The sequence below is a fragment of the Lytechinus variegatus genome, chromosome 3, assembly GCF_018143015.1.
Source record: "Lytechinus variegatus isolate NC3 chromosome 3, Lvar_3.0, whole genome shotgun sequence".
NCBI classification, from domain to species: Eukaryota; Metazoa; Echinodermata; class Echinoidea; order Temnopleuroida; family Toxopneustidae; genus Lytechinus; species Lytechinus variegatus.
In genome coordinates this window covers 24,604,261-24,624,803 of record NC_054742.1, presented here as the reverse complement: position 1 = coordinate 24,624,803, position 20,543 = coordinate 24,604,261, and the positions used below count along the sequence as shown (strand labels likewise).

The following is a 20,543-nucleotide window of genomic DNA, read 5'->3' as shown; positions in this document are numbered from 1 at the left end:
TGACATAAGAGAAATCAAGTATCCTTGAACATCCTGTGCTAGATGCAGGTCACATGATCAAGTTCAAAGGTCATTTAGGGTCAACAAACTTTGGTAATGTTAGGGGTATTTATGGAATTGTCATTGTAAGTTTAAAAGTCTGTGGATTTAGTTCATGAAACTTGGATATAAGAGCAGCAATGTATCCCTGAATACCCTGTGTGTGTTTCAGGAACATGGCCAAGATCAAAGGTCATTTAAAGGTCAATGAACTCTGGCCGCGTTGGGAGTATGTGTTGAATTGGCATTATATAAAGTTTATGGTACTTGCTCATGAAACATCGACATAAGGGTAATCAAGTATTAATGATTGTTTTGCACATGTCTTAGGTCACATGATCATGGTCAAAGGTCATTTTGGGTCAATGGGCATAATATTTTATTATTATATTAGTGTTTTCTTCTGTGAATAATTATTCATTAGCTGTTTTTCAAAGGAAGCACTGCTACTATATCACCATAATGCAGGCGAGACTGCCAGAGGCGGTCCATCTGTTTGAGTATTTCTCTTTCCTTCTCTCATTTTAGTATTTCAATAAGTCTGAATGAATCATGATAGAATCTGTCTGAAATTCATGTGAATATTTTTTCTTTCTGTCTCCAAATGCCCACTAGATGGAATTACCTTATGACCTTGTGAACTCATCCCACATACTAAATGGTCGCTATCTCCTGGATATCACCGACTACAGCCTGTTAGTGGAAAATGTCAGCCCGTACACAGACAACCGCACATTCCGCTGCCTTGCACGAGGTACTGCCAACCCAGCATCCCTCACCACCACCACTGCTGGTCTTACAGTTGGGATCACACAAGCCACTCTAACCACCAAAGGTATTCTGCTATAGTCTGTTAACCCCTTGGGCATGCCAGGGTCCTGTCCTATGGCAGGATGCTGGTACAGTATGTTGGGGCATAGAAAAGAATCATGTTGCATGAGCATTGTCTGATAATAGAGATCCTACTAAACTCTGTTTATAGTAGTGAAGATGTTTTCCTGTTATCACTCCAAAAGGAATTCCAACAAATTACTTCATCATTCTTGACTTAGTGGATGTAACATCCTTTTTGCTGAAATCTTCTCATTTTCATAAATTCAGTAAAATAAAAACCCGATTTCTGCAAGCAGTAAAAGAAAAGTGCACTTAGGTAATCTGCCCCCAATAGTTCAGAGCCCATAGATATTGCCATTGGGACCATATACCTCTATACCAAAAGGTCCTGTGTATTAATTTTTCCCCTTGCCCAATAAGGAATTGCAATGATCAGAACATTTGTTTTAATAGGCACGTGACGAAAGGTAAAATATGTGACAATTCTGCCTGATATTGAGTTGTTTTCAAGGGTTATGGGGGGGGGGGCTATGTTCAGAAATGGTTAATGTAAGACGACACTGTGCATTGCGAGTTAAAATTCTGAATAAATGATCATGGATCGCATTAAAAAACACTTCAGTGTGTTCTGCAATATAACCTATTCATTCTTTTTGATAATGTGAAAATTAAACATATCACTGATTAGCAAGTACAGTAGGATCTGTATTTTAGACATGGCATGTTGTAGTAGCATCTTGAAGCAAATACTAAATGAAGTACAAATGGCAAGAATTTATTGATTATTAATTACATTAGTGTATAAAAGAACATCACCTTTTTATCCTTTTGGAAAGGGTTGGGATTATGAATTTATTAAAACTTTTCAGTTTTGAAATGATGTGAGTATTGCAAGCCACATGTGATTTTCTTTATTTTAATCATTTGAAATTACTTTGTTCAAACTTGTGTCAATAATATTAAACAATATGATTTTTAATGCATATTATATTTCATCAATTTGGTTCCCGTTTCATAAAGAGTTACAACTGTTGTATCTTTGCCATTATGGTAACAAATATGGTAACCTTGATTTTGATTGGCTGCTGAGGCCTGTTACCATGGTAGTTGCCATAATGGCAAAATTACAACAGTTGTAACTCTTTATGAACGGGCCCCAGATGTAGTGAAAAAAGTTGTATTTAGTCAAGAAAATTGAAGCATCGCTTTTGTACATGCTTTGTATTCTTGTCTTTGGTGTGTTCATACCCAAATGGTTTTGCAAAACATGCTCACAATCAATAATGTTCTAGCTAAGGTTATCAAATAACTGTTGTGATTTGTGGCTATTCACAAGATTTTGCAATTGTTATCTCTTCCACACACACACACAAAAATAGATTGGACCATTGTCATTCATGGAATGAAATCCATTTGAGCAGCATAAGTAATTTTTGAATGATTAAATATTACCAAACCTTTGTTCACTGTGCTTACACATTCTTGTCAAAGTTAATGTGATCCAATAATGTACTGCAACTAGTATCTGTTTACTTCACACAATTTACAAAAGAGGTGTATGATGGAAATAGAACATTAATGATTGTCTGCAGTGCCTACACCAAAGGGGGTAATTGTTATTTTTAATGAACTATGACTTTGTAAATGATTTTGGCAGGAACTGACCAATTTCCTTGATAGTCAGTGGGAAAGTGAATATGCTTGCCAATAGTTTCCCCCTTTTATGCACCATCCAGTGTCATTGTATTCATGATGGTAATCACTGCCAAAAATGCTGATCTCTTGATGTTGAAGATTGAGCCATAGTCACTGCAAAGATGCAGTCTGTGTTCTATAATTCCAATATATTTGCGTGATATAACCAGTCAAATTTGTATACAATAGACACTGGATAGAACATTCATGAAATTTGCTATTTACTCTTCAGTGTATTAAAAATATTTCTGAAAACATTTGAATAAAATGATGTATAATGGCCATTTACCTCCACAAGTACATCAGTATTGGTTCTTATGTCCTTCAAAAGTACTTCAATACAAAATCTATTAACATTTTTATTTTTCCTGTATCCTGTTGCATGAAAAGTTTCATGCCATGACTGAAGTCATAAATCATTCAAATATCTTGATAAAATGATAAATGTCAATAGAAATAGGTTATATAAAATTTTATTGCAAAAATCTTGACTCTGAAAGATTGATTTTATATTAGGTTCTTTGCTCTTCCATCACTTTGTATAAGACAAGAGTTGTTGGAAGCCTTGACAAAATCATTTTTCATCAGAGTCAGTGATGTTTTCTTGTTAAGATCCTTAATTTGGGGCATCAGTTGGCCTCATTTCTAATAGAACTATAATGAGGTTTGTATTATCCTGTAGTCTTGTGCACTACAGGGAAGCAGGGGTGTCCCTTTGAATTGTCAGTTGATTTACAAAAAAAAAGAAAAGAAAAGCATGAAAGATGAAAAGAAGAAATAAAGAGTAATAAATGTGAGTCAATATTAAAAAGAATTACAATACCCATATCCTTCATTTTAATGAACTTCTTTCTCCATCCCCTTAGCAAAATACTGTGGTACTTCTGGCTCTGACCCTACTGTACCAGTTTGTTGAAATGGGTACCAGTTTGTATGTGTTCCTCAAAGGTATGAATTCTTATGGTCTCATTTTATTTATTTCTCCATTGGAAGTTGGTGAAGAATTATGTAATTTTGTGTAATTAACCTCTCCTAACTCTTTATCCCCGATGTTAAATCACTGTCACCTTTCTGCACATAAAAAATTATAGCAGATCCTCTTGATGAGAGGAACGACACCACTACAACTGATATTTACAATGAAACCATGACAACCAATGAGCCTCCTCCACCACCAATGCTTCTTCAGGTTGAGATGGAGCTAACTAACACCTCTGATGTAATGCTGTTTGTTTCAGGTAAAATTGTTGGATGATTTCCATCAGTCTCCATTGATTCTTCGTGGAGTTATGTGTTCAGAAACCTTTTTTGACGATATTGTCTTACTTTCAACAGTAATTAATGTATCTTCTTGTGTGTTGTGACAATGTATATAGATTGCTTTATCCTGTGATTTTAACTTGTATAAATGTCTTTTTACTTTGGGTAATTTGATAAAAATCTAATCATGAATAGAAATTCTGCAGAAGCATGACTTTTCCTCTTGAGAATTTTCTGTCTCAAGGAATAAGAGTTTTGATAGTGCAGTTTTTTGTCAATTGAAGTAAGTACATTGTCTGCTGCATGCTGTTCTTGAAACCTTTTGCATTTTGATATGGGGAAATTTAGTAATTACTTGGCCAATTTCCAGACTCTAATTACCATTTTGAGTTGAAGATAATCATTGAAATGGGGTTGTGAATAAACCATAAACTATCTTTTGTTTTTATTGTTGTTGAGAAATGTGCATGGCTTACTTGTACCTCTCTGCATGCAATTATATTTTACTTTAATTATAGTTCAAGGGCATGTTGGCATTTACCCTGCAAAGATTTGTGAAATTCGTATTAGCATTACAGAGGGAAAAATGTTTTGTTTGTTTTTATGTGTTCCATCATGGTGGTATGATAATGAAAAGCTGATCTCATCACTGCATGTTTATACGTTCAGTGACTTTGTTTATTGTACTCCAAATCGACAATGTGAACTAAAAGATTTGACATTGAATTGATGAGAAAGTGGAAAGTAGATGAGGAATGGAATTTTCTCAATAATAAAAAAAAATTCCTGTTCTTCCCATCCAAGTTTGATTTCTAATCTCAGTAGACCATCCACTCAACTGTTTGTGGAATAAAGGTGTTATGAATCTGTCAACAAACAAACAATAAACATTACAAGGATCATGATGACTTGGCGTGATGTGTAAGCAGACAATACAATTGCAAGGGGTTTACAAGCAGTGTATCTCAATCATAAATGAATTCTGATGAATTAGTGAATTTCACAAATTTTTCACACTGCACTTTTTGTCCTAAATTGGTGGGGCTAAGGGGGGGTCTTAGCCCCACCAATTTCACGGGGTTAAGCTTAGCCCACTTTGTTTTCACACTACGTTTTAGCAAAGTGGGCTAGCACGGTAAATAGTACGGTACTATGTAGCCCTGCAAAAAAGCATGGTTAGCCGGCTTATTGTGGTGCTAGCACCACAATTGCGGTGCTAAGAGATGCAGTGTGAAAACGAAACAGGGCTAAGGAAAGTGGGGCTAAGCATTAGCCAATCACAGAAGTCGAATTGCACGTTAATCACGCTCTGTTTGGTAAAACCATCAATATTCATGAGCTGAGGGATAGTCGGGGGTTAAGGCATTAACCACGGTTGAGCAGATAGTATGGGGTTAAGAAAGACAGTGTGAATCGAAAAAAAGATAGTATGGGGTTAAGGATAGTCCGGGGTTAAGGATAGTATGGGGTTAAGGAAATGCAATGTGAAAAGCATAAAAGTGACTGTAATGACTGGTACTAAACAATGATTAGGTTTACAGACAACAGATCCACCTCAATCCCTTTTCCATTTTGTTTTGCTTAAAACTTTGGTTCTGTTACATATTAGATGTATATCACCCTTTTCCCCCTTCCCCTGAAAAAAATCCTTACCATGTGGAACCATTTTAAAGGTCAGGCCAGCTGTGCTAATTCAGACAGCCCAAGTCCAAAATTGGGGGCAATTTTGCCAATTTCCTCTTTGCTGAAACACAAAATCTCAACTTCAGCTGTTAATAGTGCACATGTTACGTGTTGTCTGACTTCACTGTCATATTGTAGGACAAGTTCCTATGACAGTAAGCTCAATGGCTATTTCCTGTACTATTAAATTCTGAACTTCATTCATGTGGACTCGATGCCTTTTTATTTTCTTATGATCTTAACCTAAGACTTAAAATCCTATTACAAATGTGCACAAACTATTTCTATGCCTGTCTAGTGGTATAGACATTTTCTACCTTACCATGGATAGTTTCCTGACCCTACTAAGGAATAGGAAAGAGATTTAGAATCCTGATATAAGATTAGATCGTTGGAACGATGAGGGGATGGGATGAAAGGAAGAAAGTAGTTAATGAAAGGGGCATTCAAGTAATAAGCCATTTGGAGGTCTACTGGGAAAATAAGAGAGAGTTCATACTAAGATATATACGGTACAAGTACATGTACATTAGCTACATTATCCTTGTATAGCTATTGAAAGTGCAACTTGTACTGCTGGAACACAGATGCCCTCTACATGTATATGCCTACAAAAATGCATTCAACTAATGCCTAAAACTTATGATTTTGATAAAAGAAAACTATTAGTAATAGCAGTAGGTCCTGTTGGTTGGTGGGATGGTCTGATCAATGAAATGTGAAGATTACATGGGAAAAAGGAGAAATGGGAGGGGTCATACTTGTTACATTTGGTAGTTATTAAGAATGTCTTATAATGAAGGAGTCACATGTCACATCTGATCTAATATTCTCATCACTTTCAAGGTCTTATAGGCTAACAATTTGGATTATCTTTTCCTTGTAGAGGGGAAAAGAGGGTTGGTTAGTAGTGTTCTCACATATTAAGCTCTTTGTCTTTGAAGTATTTAAGAAGTCACAAGTCACATCTTGTGTACATTCTCCTCACCAAAAAACAATTACTACCACTTTTGCATTGTATCTTTCTAAAGGAAGAGGGGGTAATTGTCCCACTTGATACGCCCTTTTGAATAGTCAAAAGTTACCTCTCGACATTTCATCTCATACATGATACATGCAATATACCTATCCTCTCATCAACCTTAATGCATATTGCCTATTATAAGTGTCATTTCTAACTACAGTGTATTCTTTTTTTGGATATTTTTCTCTCTAGAACCTATCCCACCAGGTGAGCCTAAAGCCTTGAAGATAGACAGCACATCCCTGGTATTAAAATGGTTGCCTAGCGATGGTCCTGTATCCAACTACACTGTCTATCTCAGGTAAGAGAAACCACAAGCAGTCTGTTTCTATCTATATTACTATTGCATTTCTGAGTGAGGTGAGCTGAGGCCACTTATCTTAAAATGCTTGAAGAAATAGAATACATTTCTTTCACAAAAAAAGTTAATATGGATTATATTGATTTAAAATGTTGTCATCCTTATTTATGTAAAGTCTGTAGCTTTTTTACATAATATTTATGATTTTGTATATTACAAATCATACTTAGAATGGGATTTGCTGTTTGTTTCATATTTCCTAACAATGTTCAGTATGGTTTCCTTTTTTCATCACTCATCACAATCCCATGTCCAGCCTTCCCTCTTCCGATCCCTCTTCCATTATTTGCCCATTTTTTGTCACACCGTACACTTGTTGACATGGCAACAACCCCTAGGCATTCATAGAGATGCAAATTGCAGTTCTCCAGAATTAAAAATTTGTCCTATGATTGAGCGCAACATAGAAATGGATCTCAATATTTTTTCTTTCGTGTATTTCAATCTAATTATATTTCAGGAAGAAGCTTTACATTAAAGAATGGCTCACAGTTGCAGTGACATGAGGTGCATTTAGATTACAGAAAAGGAAATACTTTTTGAAGATTATTTAATACTGCAACTGGATATGCCATTAAAAAACATTTTGTATAAAATTTGTTTGAATTTTGTAAATGCTGGCTTGACCAAACAGCCATGGATGAATTTTCTTGGAATATAATTTTTCATTTCAGCAGATCAATTTGATAAACCTCTGTATTGAGTTATTTCATTCTAAATTTAAATTGTTTGGTGGATAGTTATATATCTCAGATGTTACTTGTGTGCTTTCACCACTTGTAAATTCTCAACATTTTTACATAAAAGTTAGTTCAGTTACTGAACCAGCCTTATCTCTCCCTAATTACTCCTTCCAAGAGAGAAAGGAAAATTACAGATTTTTTAAGGAAAAGCATTTATAAATGGGCCATGCAATTATTGTCAAACTTTTGAATGGGAGAGAAAGTTCTTATTTTTTGCTTGCAGTTTCACTTAAGGAAACAAAGAATTTACAAGGTATTTATAAGAATTTTGTTTAAGGTTAGCTATCTATCTGTACTGTTATGCAAACAGCTGTCATATTGTGTTAGATTTTAAGGTTGCAGTTTTTGAGATCATTCTTTTATATAATTTCTCTGTTTTACTGATATAACTGTTGTTTGACTGATCCCCTGTCCAATTATTTGACTACAGTAGGCCTATATGAAAGTTAATAGAAGATGGTAACTTCTGTGCATTTATGTATATAGTGGCCATAATGAGCAATGTGATGAGCTTATCATGGCGTGATTTTTCATAATGAGCATCCGGTGTCAACTTTTTTGGAGGCCAGTCTAATGATTAGAGTAACTCTCTCAAAACATATGGAGGAACAAGCTTTTTATTAACCGGCGCCATTTTGCTCCAGGTTCAAAGGGTTTTGCACCTGGTTCCTCCGAAAACTAGTATGCCCGGGCGCCAGAAAAAAAATCGCAAATTGGCGCCCGGTACACTACTACGGTGAAAATGCCTAGCTGATCCCCCGCCGTACATGCACTGTGCTGCACACCCCAGCTACAAACTTACAAAGTTTGTTTCTGTAACTTCACCCAAAGGACCGTAAAATTTCACATTTTACACCAATGAAATCTCTTATCTTGCCCATATTTCCTAAAAAATGATGCAACTCTATCATTTGTAAGTAATAAAAAAAGAAATTATTACTCCTTTCTTGGCCCCAAACGATTGGGTTTTGGATGACATCGTCTGCATCAATACACACTAAAACGCAAAGGGGAGTACATTACAGTCCCATATATGCATTTGTGTGTGTGGCTGTGTGCTGATAAAGTTGGTTTCTTACGAAACTAGATCTAGGTATCAGTTTGAGCCAAAATGAAACATGTTTTTTTTTCCTTTTTCTTTCTTTCCTTCCATCTTCCTTTCAATAAATTCTTCCATCAATCCTTTTTATCTTTCTTTCTTTCTTTCTTTCTTTCTTTCTTTCTTTCTTTCTTTCTTTCTTTCTTTCTTTAGAACTTTAGAACTTTAATTCTTTCCTTCAATTTTCTTCCTTGTCTATTCTCATTCCTTTCATCCGTACTTTCCTATCTCGTAATTCTTCTTCCCATTACTTCTTTACCCCCTTTCCTCCTTCCTTTATTTTTCCCCCTTTTATTTTTTCATTTCTTTTTCTTTCTTTCATTTTCTTGCTTTATTCCTTCCCTCCTTTCTTCCCTTTTTCCTTTCTTCCTTTGCCTGTTCTTCTATCGATTTTTTTAATTTTTTGCTTAGTCTCTTTTTCCCATTCACTTTCATCTTTCTTTTTATTTCTTTTATTCTTATTTATTTTCCCCTTCCTTTCATCCCTTCTTTCTTTTTTTATACTTTCACTTTCACTTTACTTCTTTTCTTTCTTTCTTCCTTCACTTTTTTTTCTACATGTACCCTTTTTCCTGTTGTTTCTTTCATTATCTCTTTTTTCCCTTTCTTTTGTTCTCTTTTTTCTTTCCTTTTTTAAATCTTTATTTTCTTTATTTTGGTCATGATGGACAAAATGAAAATATAATTACAAGGTACACCAATAGTCACCTTTGAATTTGAAAAAAAGACATAAAACATTCTCCTTCTTCTCCCCTCCTTCATCTTAATACAGTTTTGATGCACAGTTGACAGATTTAAAGTGTCCGAACTGACTGAATTTTCAAAAATAAAATTTGGCTCCTGGTTCGACCAATGTGGCTCCTGGTCATCCAAAAAATAAAGGGGACCAGGAGCCACTTGCCTTCGAATGTGGCTCCTGGTCCACACCGAGTTAATAAAGAGCTTGCGGCGGAATTTTCTCTTGATTAATATCACAAAGTATTTTACTCATTAAAAGAAAACATGGAGTGGATGATGACAACAGATATGTTTTATGATTTTTTTAAAAATTGTTTATTGTCAATTTTCTTTTGAAGTGTATCTCGTATTTCAACAAGAGCTTTCACCTTGCTGTCATATTTAATCACAAAACATGACAAAAGTTATTTCAATTTTTGAGTTAATTGTTAATTGAAATCAGAAATGAACTTTGAAATTACTGTAAAGTATTATCATTTTGCACCAGGATTACCCTTCAATATGATTTAGGGGGAAAAAGGTTGGCCTAGGCTATACAAACATTAGCAAGACTTGGCAGTTATATTTTGGTTATTATTCTCATCCCATTAAACTGTGACAGGATCACATTCTGTTGTTAACTTGGTATTTGATTTCTAATTTATGTTGTACTAATCTATTTATCCACACAAATGAATTTCAGGAAAGGAAACTACACATCTACCTGGGATCTGGCAGTCAACCAGCCACCAGGAGCATATTCTGAATACACGGTCTACGGACTCATGCCTTATGAATACTACCAGTTTCAAGTGAGGGCTCACTTCTCTACTGGGTACTTCAAAGACAGTCCTGTCTCTAGACTCATCCGTACAGCACAAGGGAGTAAGTATGAAGGACAGGCACTATAATAGCTAAGATGAAGAGGGATGTGGAATAGGGGAGAGCTGCTCCCGCCTTTTAGAATAAACATATACAAAAACAAAAAAATTACTATCTGATTGTGTGCTATTGATTGGTCATTAATATTTTTGAAGCTCCAAATAAATGTACTAGTATCTTTTATGTAAATGGTATATAAACACGTACTGAAACATGCTCAGAAGACAGCTCATGTATGCTCTATATCACGCAATACAACACGCAAGTTAAAGATGGATTGACTGGTATGTTGTGCTGAGGTTTGTCGTAAACATTCCCAGGAGTTTTGATAGCTGGTGATAACGTATAACAGCAGTATGACAGCAGAATGACAGTAAACAAATAAAAAATAGTGCTGATTGAGGATAAATACTAGTTTGGGAGATACATAATACTAATTTGTTCCCCAACTGTTTGCAACTGTGATGGTTTATTTGTGCATAAGAACTATCTCTCTCAATAGACTGTGATGTTTACCATTACTGTAAATCCTTGATAGGGAGTGGTACTTTCACTGATATACTCTTGTTCTGTTCTAGAACCGTCCTTGCCACCTAGTAATGTGACTGTATCAACTAGGGGACCTACTACCATTGCTGTCTCCTGGCTACCACCCCCTCCAAGCAGTCTCAATGGTGTCCTTCAGAACTACAAGCTCATGATATCACCTGGAAGTCAGATCATCAAACTTGGCCCTTCCACCTTGGTGAGTATCTGGTCAGGACATGAATGTATGGTCAGGGGGAAAGTTTACACTGGTTCAAACGTGGGATCGCTCCTGTATGATGAAATTGTCAAAATTGTTGTAAAATTGTCAAATTATTAGAATACAACATAGATTTGGTCAATCAATTACAAGTCCTAGTGGAAAAGGGCTCAGGTAAGGTCACGTATATGGTAATATGGTATTTAGCAGTCATTCTTTTGATGGCTTTTTAGACAAGTGACAGTTCAAAGATTTGAAGTGAAGAGGAAACCAGGGGGCACCTTTGAAAGTGGAATGATGGATGAGAGTATGGAAATGCTAAAGGGGACATTCAGATTCAGTTCATGCTGAGACTGAATTTGCTTAGAAAATACCTTTCTCTGATGCTGCCTAGTTTGCTATCACTTCATATCAGAGCATACATTTTTTTAGGGATTTAAATAATGAGAGTAAAATAGAAATCTGATTTTTTTCTTAAGGATGCAATTTGGGTGAGGCATATTTGTCAGTAAAGTCACATTTAACTCTCTTATCCAGCAGTAGGATTTACTTCTAAAGTTCTCCCATAATTTCTTTCCATATATAGAAACAATGGATGTATATGATAGAGTATAAGTAATACATATTTGTAGAATACAGAGCATAGTTGTCATTGCCTTTTAGATAAATATAAATGAACAATTTTCTTGATCTATGGAATCAAATATTTTCACATCAAAAGATACAAGAAGGATTTCAGTTGATTTATGATTCTAATTGCATATTGATAGCAAATCATGATTGTGGCATTCATGTAAGAACTGTATAATAGATTGAATGGAAAAAATGTCAAGTAAGTTTAATTGTATGGTAGCTATCTAAGCTGTAACCAAAGGGTTCATTGGCTTCAAACATCCTCACATCCTGGATCTATTTTAGGTTAAGTTTTCATTCAAGACTTCCCTTCTTTAGCACAGTGATTCTCCTACGCTCTGCTTCTTTTTAAATATTTCATTGGCTGTTGACAAACCTCCTTCCTCCAGCCCAAGTTCAGGTCTAAGGTAATTAGAATGCCAAAATGATGAGGGGTTGGGTTGTGGAGAGTAGGATCAGAAGCAGGTTGAGAGTAAAGGGTAAGGCAGTTCTGAGCATTCTGCCAAAACTTTAGGATACCTGATGAAAAACATCTCAAGATTTAGTACAACAAAATATGGTAAATAAATGAAAAAAAAAGAGAAATATGAAGCTCTGTACATTTATAATCTACTAAAGAGTTGAATGCCAGTGTTACAATATCTTTGATATGCTTCATTTTGTTTGAATGACACTTGACATGTTCTTAATTATTCAAAATACAGTGTTTGATCAACCCAGTTCTGTGAAATAATTCACTTTCTTATGATATAAGTACAGCCTCATTATGAGAGTAGTGGATTTTCATGAAGTGATATTGGAAGACATATCATGACCATCTCTTATATATTTTTTAGCAATTAACATTTTATTTATCATGAAGTGAATTTTATGAATATGTGTTTCCCGTGAAATGCAATAGATAGACTTAAGACTGATATGAAAGCAATTGCAATGTCTTGTACTGGGTCGATGGTAAATGGTAATAGCTTTTTTGTGTAAGAGATTGAATCCCAGGGACTTGTTTATATGAAATCAAATGGGATTGAACCTGTTTTTGAAGACTGAGAAAAATTGAAGACTTGAAGGTCATATCAGAAAAATAAAAGCTCCACAGAGTGAAAAGTGTGAAAATAAAATGTACAAGAAATCATGACATTTAGGGCGTAAAACATTGCAAAAGGAAAGGTGAAAGGAGACTAAAAATAATCTCATAAGGGAAATTTAGAGGGAAAAAAATTAGATTACATAGATTTTAATGCAGAAAAGAAATCAAATTATTAATTTTCAATTATCTTCTTTTACTTTTGTTTTTTTTTTGAGGGAGAGTGAAAATACTCTCATTTATTTCTTTCAATAATATATTTGCATGTGAAAACATACAAATATCATACATTATTTGAACATAAATATACAAATATAATCATGAAACATTGAGATGAGATTTTAAACAAAATAATGAAAGAAAAAGGTATCCCCCAAAGCTTCAAAGGCTTGAAAAAAAGGGAAACCAAGAATAAAACAGAAGAATGATTATAGGAAATAATTCACAAAAATAGAACAGAGTACTGGAATGAGTCGCCACAATGGTAACATTAAAATTAATTATCATACACAGAGTTGGATACATGTATTAAAACGTTTGATTGTGATGATCAGCGGGCATGTCGTCAAACCAAACTAACTTTCTTTCAAACCAAAACACTGACGACATGCCAGCTGGTCACTAAGGGAACCATTAAGAAAAAACAAGTAAGAAACATGCAAGCAACTGGTCTGAGAGGATTAAGAAAAAAAAATACTGTTGCGACGCCACACTCCGGCCCTCTAAAATGCCAAGTGAAAAAAACCTGTTTAACCATTATTTAGGTTGGAGAGGAAGAATCTTTTCAATCATTTTTTAAAAAGTGAATTGAATTGTGTGATTTGAATTTCAGGAGGCAAGGAATTCCAAATTAAATCTTATTGTACATGTTGCTGATATGTAAATTTTGGTTTATAATTGCTTAAAGAAAGTTGGAAAGTGGGCTATATTAAGGGACAGCACATTTGATTTTTTTTTAATTGATGGTTTTTAACAACTCAATTTTGAAGTGATTCTATCATGTATACTTCGATTCTGATGAAGGGTGTTAAGTTCAATCTATGAAATTTGTTTTTTCCATCATCCTTAACAGAGCACAGTGATAACAAATAGAAAACCCTACACACAGTATGTTGTGACTATTGCTGTTGTGAATAGTGCCAATGAAAGCAGTCCATTCAGTCCTACAGTCAATACTACAACGGATGAATCAGGTAAGATCACTAACAGTCACTTGGTCTAATATAACTGTCTCCTTTGGAATTGTTGTCCTAGGGGTGTTTCACAAAGATTTAAGCATGACTTATAGTTGCACTTAAGTGCCAACACATAAATGATAAGCAATGCACAATCTTATTGACTAATAAGCAGTAGTATGCATCCTCTTGGCATGATCTGACCAATGCGGTCATGCCTTTTATACCGCATGCAACTTGGCATATAAGTGAGACTCTTAATTCATTATTAAATCTTTACGAAACACCCCCCTGGGATCTTATTTCATCAACAACAATTTGCCTAATAACCATATAATCTACTGAGCAACTAGTGTGTATTTTTAGTGAAATATATATTTTTTTTGGCATGGCTATAATTTGCTAAAAATATAGAATCAGGATGAATATCAAGACAGGAAGATAAAAAAAAAATTTCATTCTTTGGGAATCTGGAAACCAGAAAACCTGATAAGATCAAGATTTAGCTGGAAAGAGAAAATTTATCAGGAAACTTTAAGTATGTCAAATTTGACCTGAAAAAAATTTAAAAGTCTGGTGGCCTTTAGTACAAGTTTGATTTCATCAGATTTTTGTCCATTGAATCACAGAGAAATTCAATATACATGGTCTCAGAGATGGACAGACAGGGTTGTTAAAGTGTTGGTAACTAGCCATGAGGCATGCATAGCATGGCTTTTTGCAAACTTTTTTTCATGATTAATGCTTTGTATGCAAAGTTGATCTAATTGTATGACAAGCTACATCATTGCCTTGAAGAGAATACTATAATATCTTTGATTTTGATTGCTATGGTGAAGAAGACCAAGAGAAAAAGCTACAGGGTCCCTGGCATTCAGCCACGTCTGATCTCATAAGATTAATCCTACGCCTCTCCAGAATATAATTCAAACCTTTCTGTAGCAAGTTAAATATAGCATCTGTCTCAATGAAGGCCTCTGTACCCTGCAATAGTGGAAACATGTTCTAAACTAGTGTATAGTACAAACTATCACCCTTACAGTCACCCCTTATCTGTCCAGGGGGGTGTTTCACAAAGATTTAAGTATGACTTAGGTCGCTTTTAAATGCCGACGCGTGCATGATACGCAACGCGGGATCTTATTGATAGATACGCATTAGTGCGCGTCCTCATGACGTGATCTGACCAATGCGGTCAAGCCTTTCATACCTTATATGCAACTTGGTATTTAAGTGCGACTCTAGGTCATACTTGAATCTTTGTGAACACCCCCCAGGTCAAATTAGCTTGATTTTATACCCTCCCAAATGCACTCCTGATTATTCTCTACTAAGTTTGATACATTCACCTCTTTAGAAAATGTCTATGTCTGTTTATTAGAACTGTGTGTCACACTTATTCATTCCTATATAGCTTTGCATTTCGTTATAATAATCTCAACTCTTCTATCATATGACAAGATGTATCAAATAATGCGTGCTTTGTTATGCACCATATTGTTAGTATTTGGCAAGGAAAAGATACCCATAGCCCAATAAGTAGGTTCATTTATTTCAGAAAACAGAAAATGTTTGAGGATGTACTCTTTGAAAATGAGATTAATGTTTAGATTGGTCCATAAAAAAATCAACTTATTTTTATTTTTCATCCTGAATTAGGTATAGGGCCTGTACCTATTTACCCATTTGTAATTTTAAATTCCTAATCCTCAATAACTTTGCTAATCATTCAGTGACATATGATGAATATGTTTTCAACCAATCTTGACTTACCTTCCCAATGTCAGCTGGATTGTAACTCTCTGAATATAGATTCTCTTTTCTTTTTCTACCTCCAGATTGGTGTACCTAGTAAAGAAGTCTAATTACCTCAATATAGATTAAAGTATGTTGAGAATTAGGTCTAGATTAAAGGGAATGTTCAGTTCTGTTAGAGCTATAATTTGTAGAATTGATGAAAGAATTGGGATGCATAGGCACTGTTTGGATAGGAAATTGCAGTTTCCTTTCTTCTAAATACAAATACAGTAGAATATGGGTTTGATATTTCTTTAAAAGGTCAATGAAATTTCAAGATGACTCCAACAATTAGATTGAACTTTGACCTAAAGACTCTAGAAGGAAGAGGATCTGTCACACTGAAGCTTGTATGTAGATGAATGATTAGTTATGACCCAGTGAATTATTAAAGTAAACCAGTGTCAAACATGATGTCTGAAGTGGCAAGGCAAGATGATAGTTGTGTGCAGAAAATCTCCAATTTCAGACTGCAATACCCATATATACACATGTTTAGGTTTTAGCTATAGTGTACATATTTAATGGAATTATTGGAAATTATAATGAAATTTTAAATGGTATTAATATTATTCCAGGACACTTCATGTCACAAGCACAGCAACAAACCTCTTTGGTATACATTCGATAGAAAATATACTTAAACTAGTAAGAGCTGTCATGGCTTTAACAATATACAGCAGTTTGAAAGTAGCAATACCTGTCCATAAAGGAATAAAGGGTTTGTTTTCTGAAGACTAGTAGCCACAGATATCAGCCAGAGGGAGCCCTTTTCAGGTGTTGGCTTAATCTCATTTGAGTCTTGATGCCAAGCGATAGCCTTGATACTGGTGGGGATAAATTATGCCAAATCCTATTTACCTGCAGCTAGACTTATTCAGGCACACTGCTGGAGAGGAAATACAGTATGACCCACTCAGGGTTTTGCTGATCAAAACTTGTAGTCTTTCAAAAGCCATGATAAGATATCATGGGTGGATCAAGGATTCTGGATGTGGTAGATGGGGGAGAAAAGGGTAGATTCTGAATAACAACATTTTGATCAGTGACTTTATTTCAGAAGAGTGATCTAATACTTGAGAGGGGGGGGGGGGGTGATTTTTTTTACTTCAGGGATCAAATATTAAGAGAATGGGAGTGGGGAGAAATGAAAATTCAAGAGTTTCTGCTTTTGGGAGGGTGAGGATGTTTATTCTTTCAAACTACAGTGCGTATCAAAAAAAAGTTTACACTTTGAAAAAGCCCTGGGAATTAAAAAATATACAACATGTGGGTAAATTTTTCACATATAATTTTGGGTTTGGGTCTCATCTATCCAATGAAAGTAAAAGTTTTGTCAGAATGTTACACTTGAGTGAGCGCTGTCCATTTTTGTAAAGCTCGCAGAAATGCTCATTTTCACGCTGTGTCAAGGGGGAAGGGCGAAATCAAACTTGCCCTGCGAAACATTTCTCATACATTTCTCTTGCAATTTTAGTCAATTGAAATTAAACGGACACATTCAAGCATTCTTTAACAATTTTGTCACCCAAATTGAAATTTCAACACCTAGTAAGCACAACCTTTACCATTTTAGTGACAAATGGATCTGAACAAAAGTTTATATCAGACATCTCCAGCATTTTTTCACGAAGTTTTTATCATTGAAAGTGGGTTTACGTTTCATTTAATACTTATTTCTCCACACATTTTCCAAGCTCGATACTGATTAACAAAATGAAAATAAAGCCCAAGCCATTCCATGTAAATCACAGCTCATTTTAAAGAAAATATCGCCACGATGGCCTCGGTGTGTGGGGGAGTGGGGTGGGGCGCAACGCACACTTTGAAGTGTTTGTGGGCAAGGAAACAAGTCAAAAAGGTTACAAGATATCTTTAAATCAATTTTACTAGCTAAATTTCACTTTTTCTTCATGTTTAAGTTCTACTTTTATTCGCATAACTATTTCAAAGTTCTGCGCAAATCATTTTTCACTAACTTTTCAAAAGTAAGTGGTGCTCACTCAAGCGGAAATATTTTTCGACATTTATATCGTCATTTGATTTAATAGATCTGTACTAATGTTAAGATGTGGAAAAATCTTCAGAATATTACAAATGTATAATTTTACAGGATTTTTTCAAAGTGTAAACTTTTTTTTGATACGCACTGTATAATAATGATTAACACTTTATATGCCAATTTGACTTTGATAAAAAAATAAAGCAGATTGTATTTCCTTTGGGCTTGCCTAAGAGCAATAATTGTATTGGTCATTTTGTACTTGTCAATTTCGTTATTCTTTAGTTATCACAATTTTTTTTCCAAATGGCAAGATAAACAAATTATTATTGAAAAAAGTTAAATTCAATTCTTGGGGTGTAATAGTGGTCAACTGGAACTTTCAAAGGCTGAAAAATCTTGGTCCCTGTAACACAAATATTAGTGATCAATTTGTACAATCAATATCTACAATTAAGTGCATATAATAATCAATACAATCAGTTGCAAGATTCAGCCTTGCATCAATCATTTACCTTTGTGTAATATGGATGGCCCAGATGGGTTTTAATGGGATTTTCCCATTACAACACACGGCAGAACAGTTGGCTGCCAGAAAAGGAATGCCTATTTTAGAAGTGACTCATTGCATTGTTCTTTTTTATACCTGACATTTATCAACAGAAATACCTGTAAGTAGAAGAGATTCTGATCACGTTGGAAAAAGTAACTTTTGTACATTGCTTTTATGATCTTGTCCTATGCATTCATATTTCACATGCATTCTGTGAAATATTCTGCTAAACATTCTGCCTTTATTCAGAACTTTCAACTATGTACAGAAATTAAAATTTGCATTATTAATTTGGGGACATTGCTTTACAGTGGAAATGAATTCCTTTTAGTCATAATATGATTTAGTTGATTAAAATAACAAAATTCCTTGCATTATTACAACCATGTATGATCAGATGTTTGTTGTTAATGAGAGAGGCTCTCTCATACGGTATATTAAAGCCTGTTACAAAACTGGTATGACACTGATTTATCACATGTACATGAAATTTGCCTGCAGCATTTATCCTGGATTGATGCAAACAATCATTGTTCTGTCTTCACTAATTCTCTGTTTATATCCATCCATGTTGATGCTTTTTATGGTAATTAACAGCAGACATAATGAATTAAATGGTGATCAACAATTTTCATGCATCCGTAAAAGTTTCTTTCACACTGGAAGGAAGTGATCAATGTAAAACGTGATTGGAAACGTGTCTCTTGCTGCGTGTAGACAGAGACGGCAGGCCAGTATCCTTCCAACGTAGAGATCAAGTCACAGGATACAAGACAGACGAAGATGGATGATGTAACCCTACTTATAAGCCTCGCCATCCAGCAGGGCTCCCATTCTCGGTCCCAGTCAAGAGGAAATGTCTTGTTTACTCCGACATGATTATGTTTGAAATTCAATCAATCGTGGGGGAATCTGGGACAACGCTAATTCTTTGCGCTATCACAGACATTCCATCTTTGAGGGTATGGTCTTAATATTATCTCCTGGAAGACCATGTGTATTATATTCTCAGTGTTACTCTATACTGGTCCTCTGTGTTATCCCCAGGCCTCCTGTCTAGGAAGGGGGATACATGTAGGCTTGGATTAGCAATGGGTAGCTTAAAGTAAAGACATCTTGTAAGCTGTCTTTCCTCCTCGTTTACCCTGTGTGGATCTTGAAGGAAGATGCACATTAAGATAACATAAAAGAGAAATAGTATCTTGGTTCATGTAGTGTCAGTGCGAAATGGAAATCACAAAGAGTACAGATTCACTAATAGGTAAAGATCATCATGTACTGTAACGCTGTTATTTTCGCGGGATTAATTTTTTGTGCTTGGCAGCTTCATAACGTATTTGCGGGTTCTTGAATTCGCGCTGTGCACTCCGTAATCACAAAGTCAATTCCTTCTTCCCCATCTCTGTGAATGGTTTCAATTAACATTTCAGCAACGAAATTGTACTTTCTGATCATAATTCTAGCTCTAAAGCAGCATAATTCAGAGTTGTTTTGATCCAATCATGAGCTTTTTTGACAATTAGTGCAACTTTTCTTTGGGGGGGCGACATAGGGGTAGGCAAAATGGAGGCGCTGTTTGCCTGGTATTGACGGCAGAGCACCGGATAAGGACCAGGGAATTACGGCTTTTCAAAGTGCATGGGATTAATTAACAAACCTGGGCGATCGACAAGACGTCTTCTTAAAAACTTAACAGATCTAAATTACTCACCAATCACACAACAAAAACAACTTGAATTTCAAGCAAAATCATAATTCAAATACCAATCTGCGACTGTAAAAAAAAAATTGATCGCATTGGAACAAATTCGCGCTCGCCGATCTTGCCGCGAAATCTGTGAAAATTTCAACTTCTACAGTAATAGCAATTCTATGATGATTGAGTCTTTTATTTGTATCTGTGAAGGTGGACTAGTTTCAAACTATGGTTCAGTTACGTGATTTTGACATGGGTTGTCAAATCAATCCCTTATGTTAGATGGTTTGATTTATTAGCATATTTGGTACTCAAAGAAAAACAATTGGAGAATTATAAATGTTTTATTAGACATTAATGCACAAAATTCAAGAGAAAGGTTAGGAATGTAACAAATAAAGATGGAGTTGTACCATGTAGAAACCCATAGCTAAATTACTGATTTAACTAGGATATGATTTTGCATGTTCACTTTTGTGAATATGGGTTTGATTAAAAAGAATAATGGGATAGAGATTAGA

The 20,543-nt window shown here is 35.0% G+C and overlaps 1 protein-coding gene across 1 annotated transcript in view; it reads left to right on the top strand.

The window, feature by feature from the left end:
- LOC121410583 (receptor-type tyrosine-protein phosphatase delta-like) overlaps positions 1 to 20,543 on the top strand; it is an 86,581-nt gene that overhangs the window by 4,636 nt on the left and 61,402 nt on the right. Inside the window, exons 2-7 of the mRNA XM_041602763.1 lie at positions 655 to 874; positions 3,660 to 3,806; positions 6,728 to 6,836; positions 10,159 to 10,340; positions 10,916 to 11,082; positions 13,872 to 13,992. Of these exons, the coding sequence (XP_041458697.1) occupies positions 655 to 874; positions 3,660 to 3,806; positions 6,728 to 6,836; positions 10,159 to 10,340; positions 10,916 to 11,082; positions 13,872 to 13,992 (946 nt within the window). The remainder of the gene's footprint in view (positions 1 to 654; positions 875 to 3,659; positions 3,807 to 6,727; positions 6,837 to 10,158; positions 10,341 to 10,915; positions 11,083 to 13,871; positions 13,993 to 20,543) is intronic.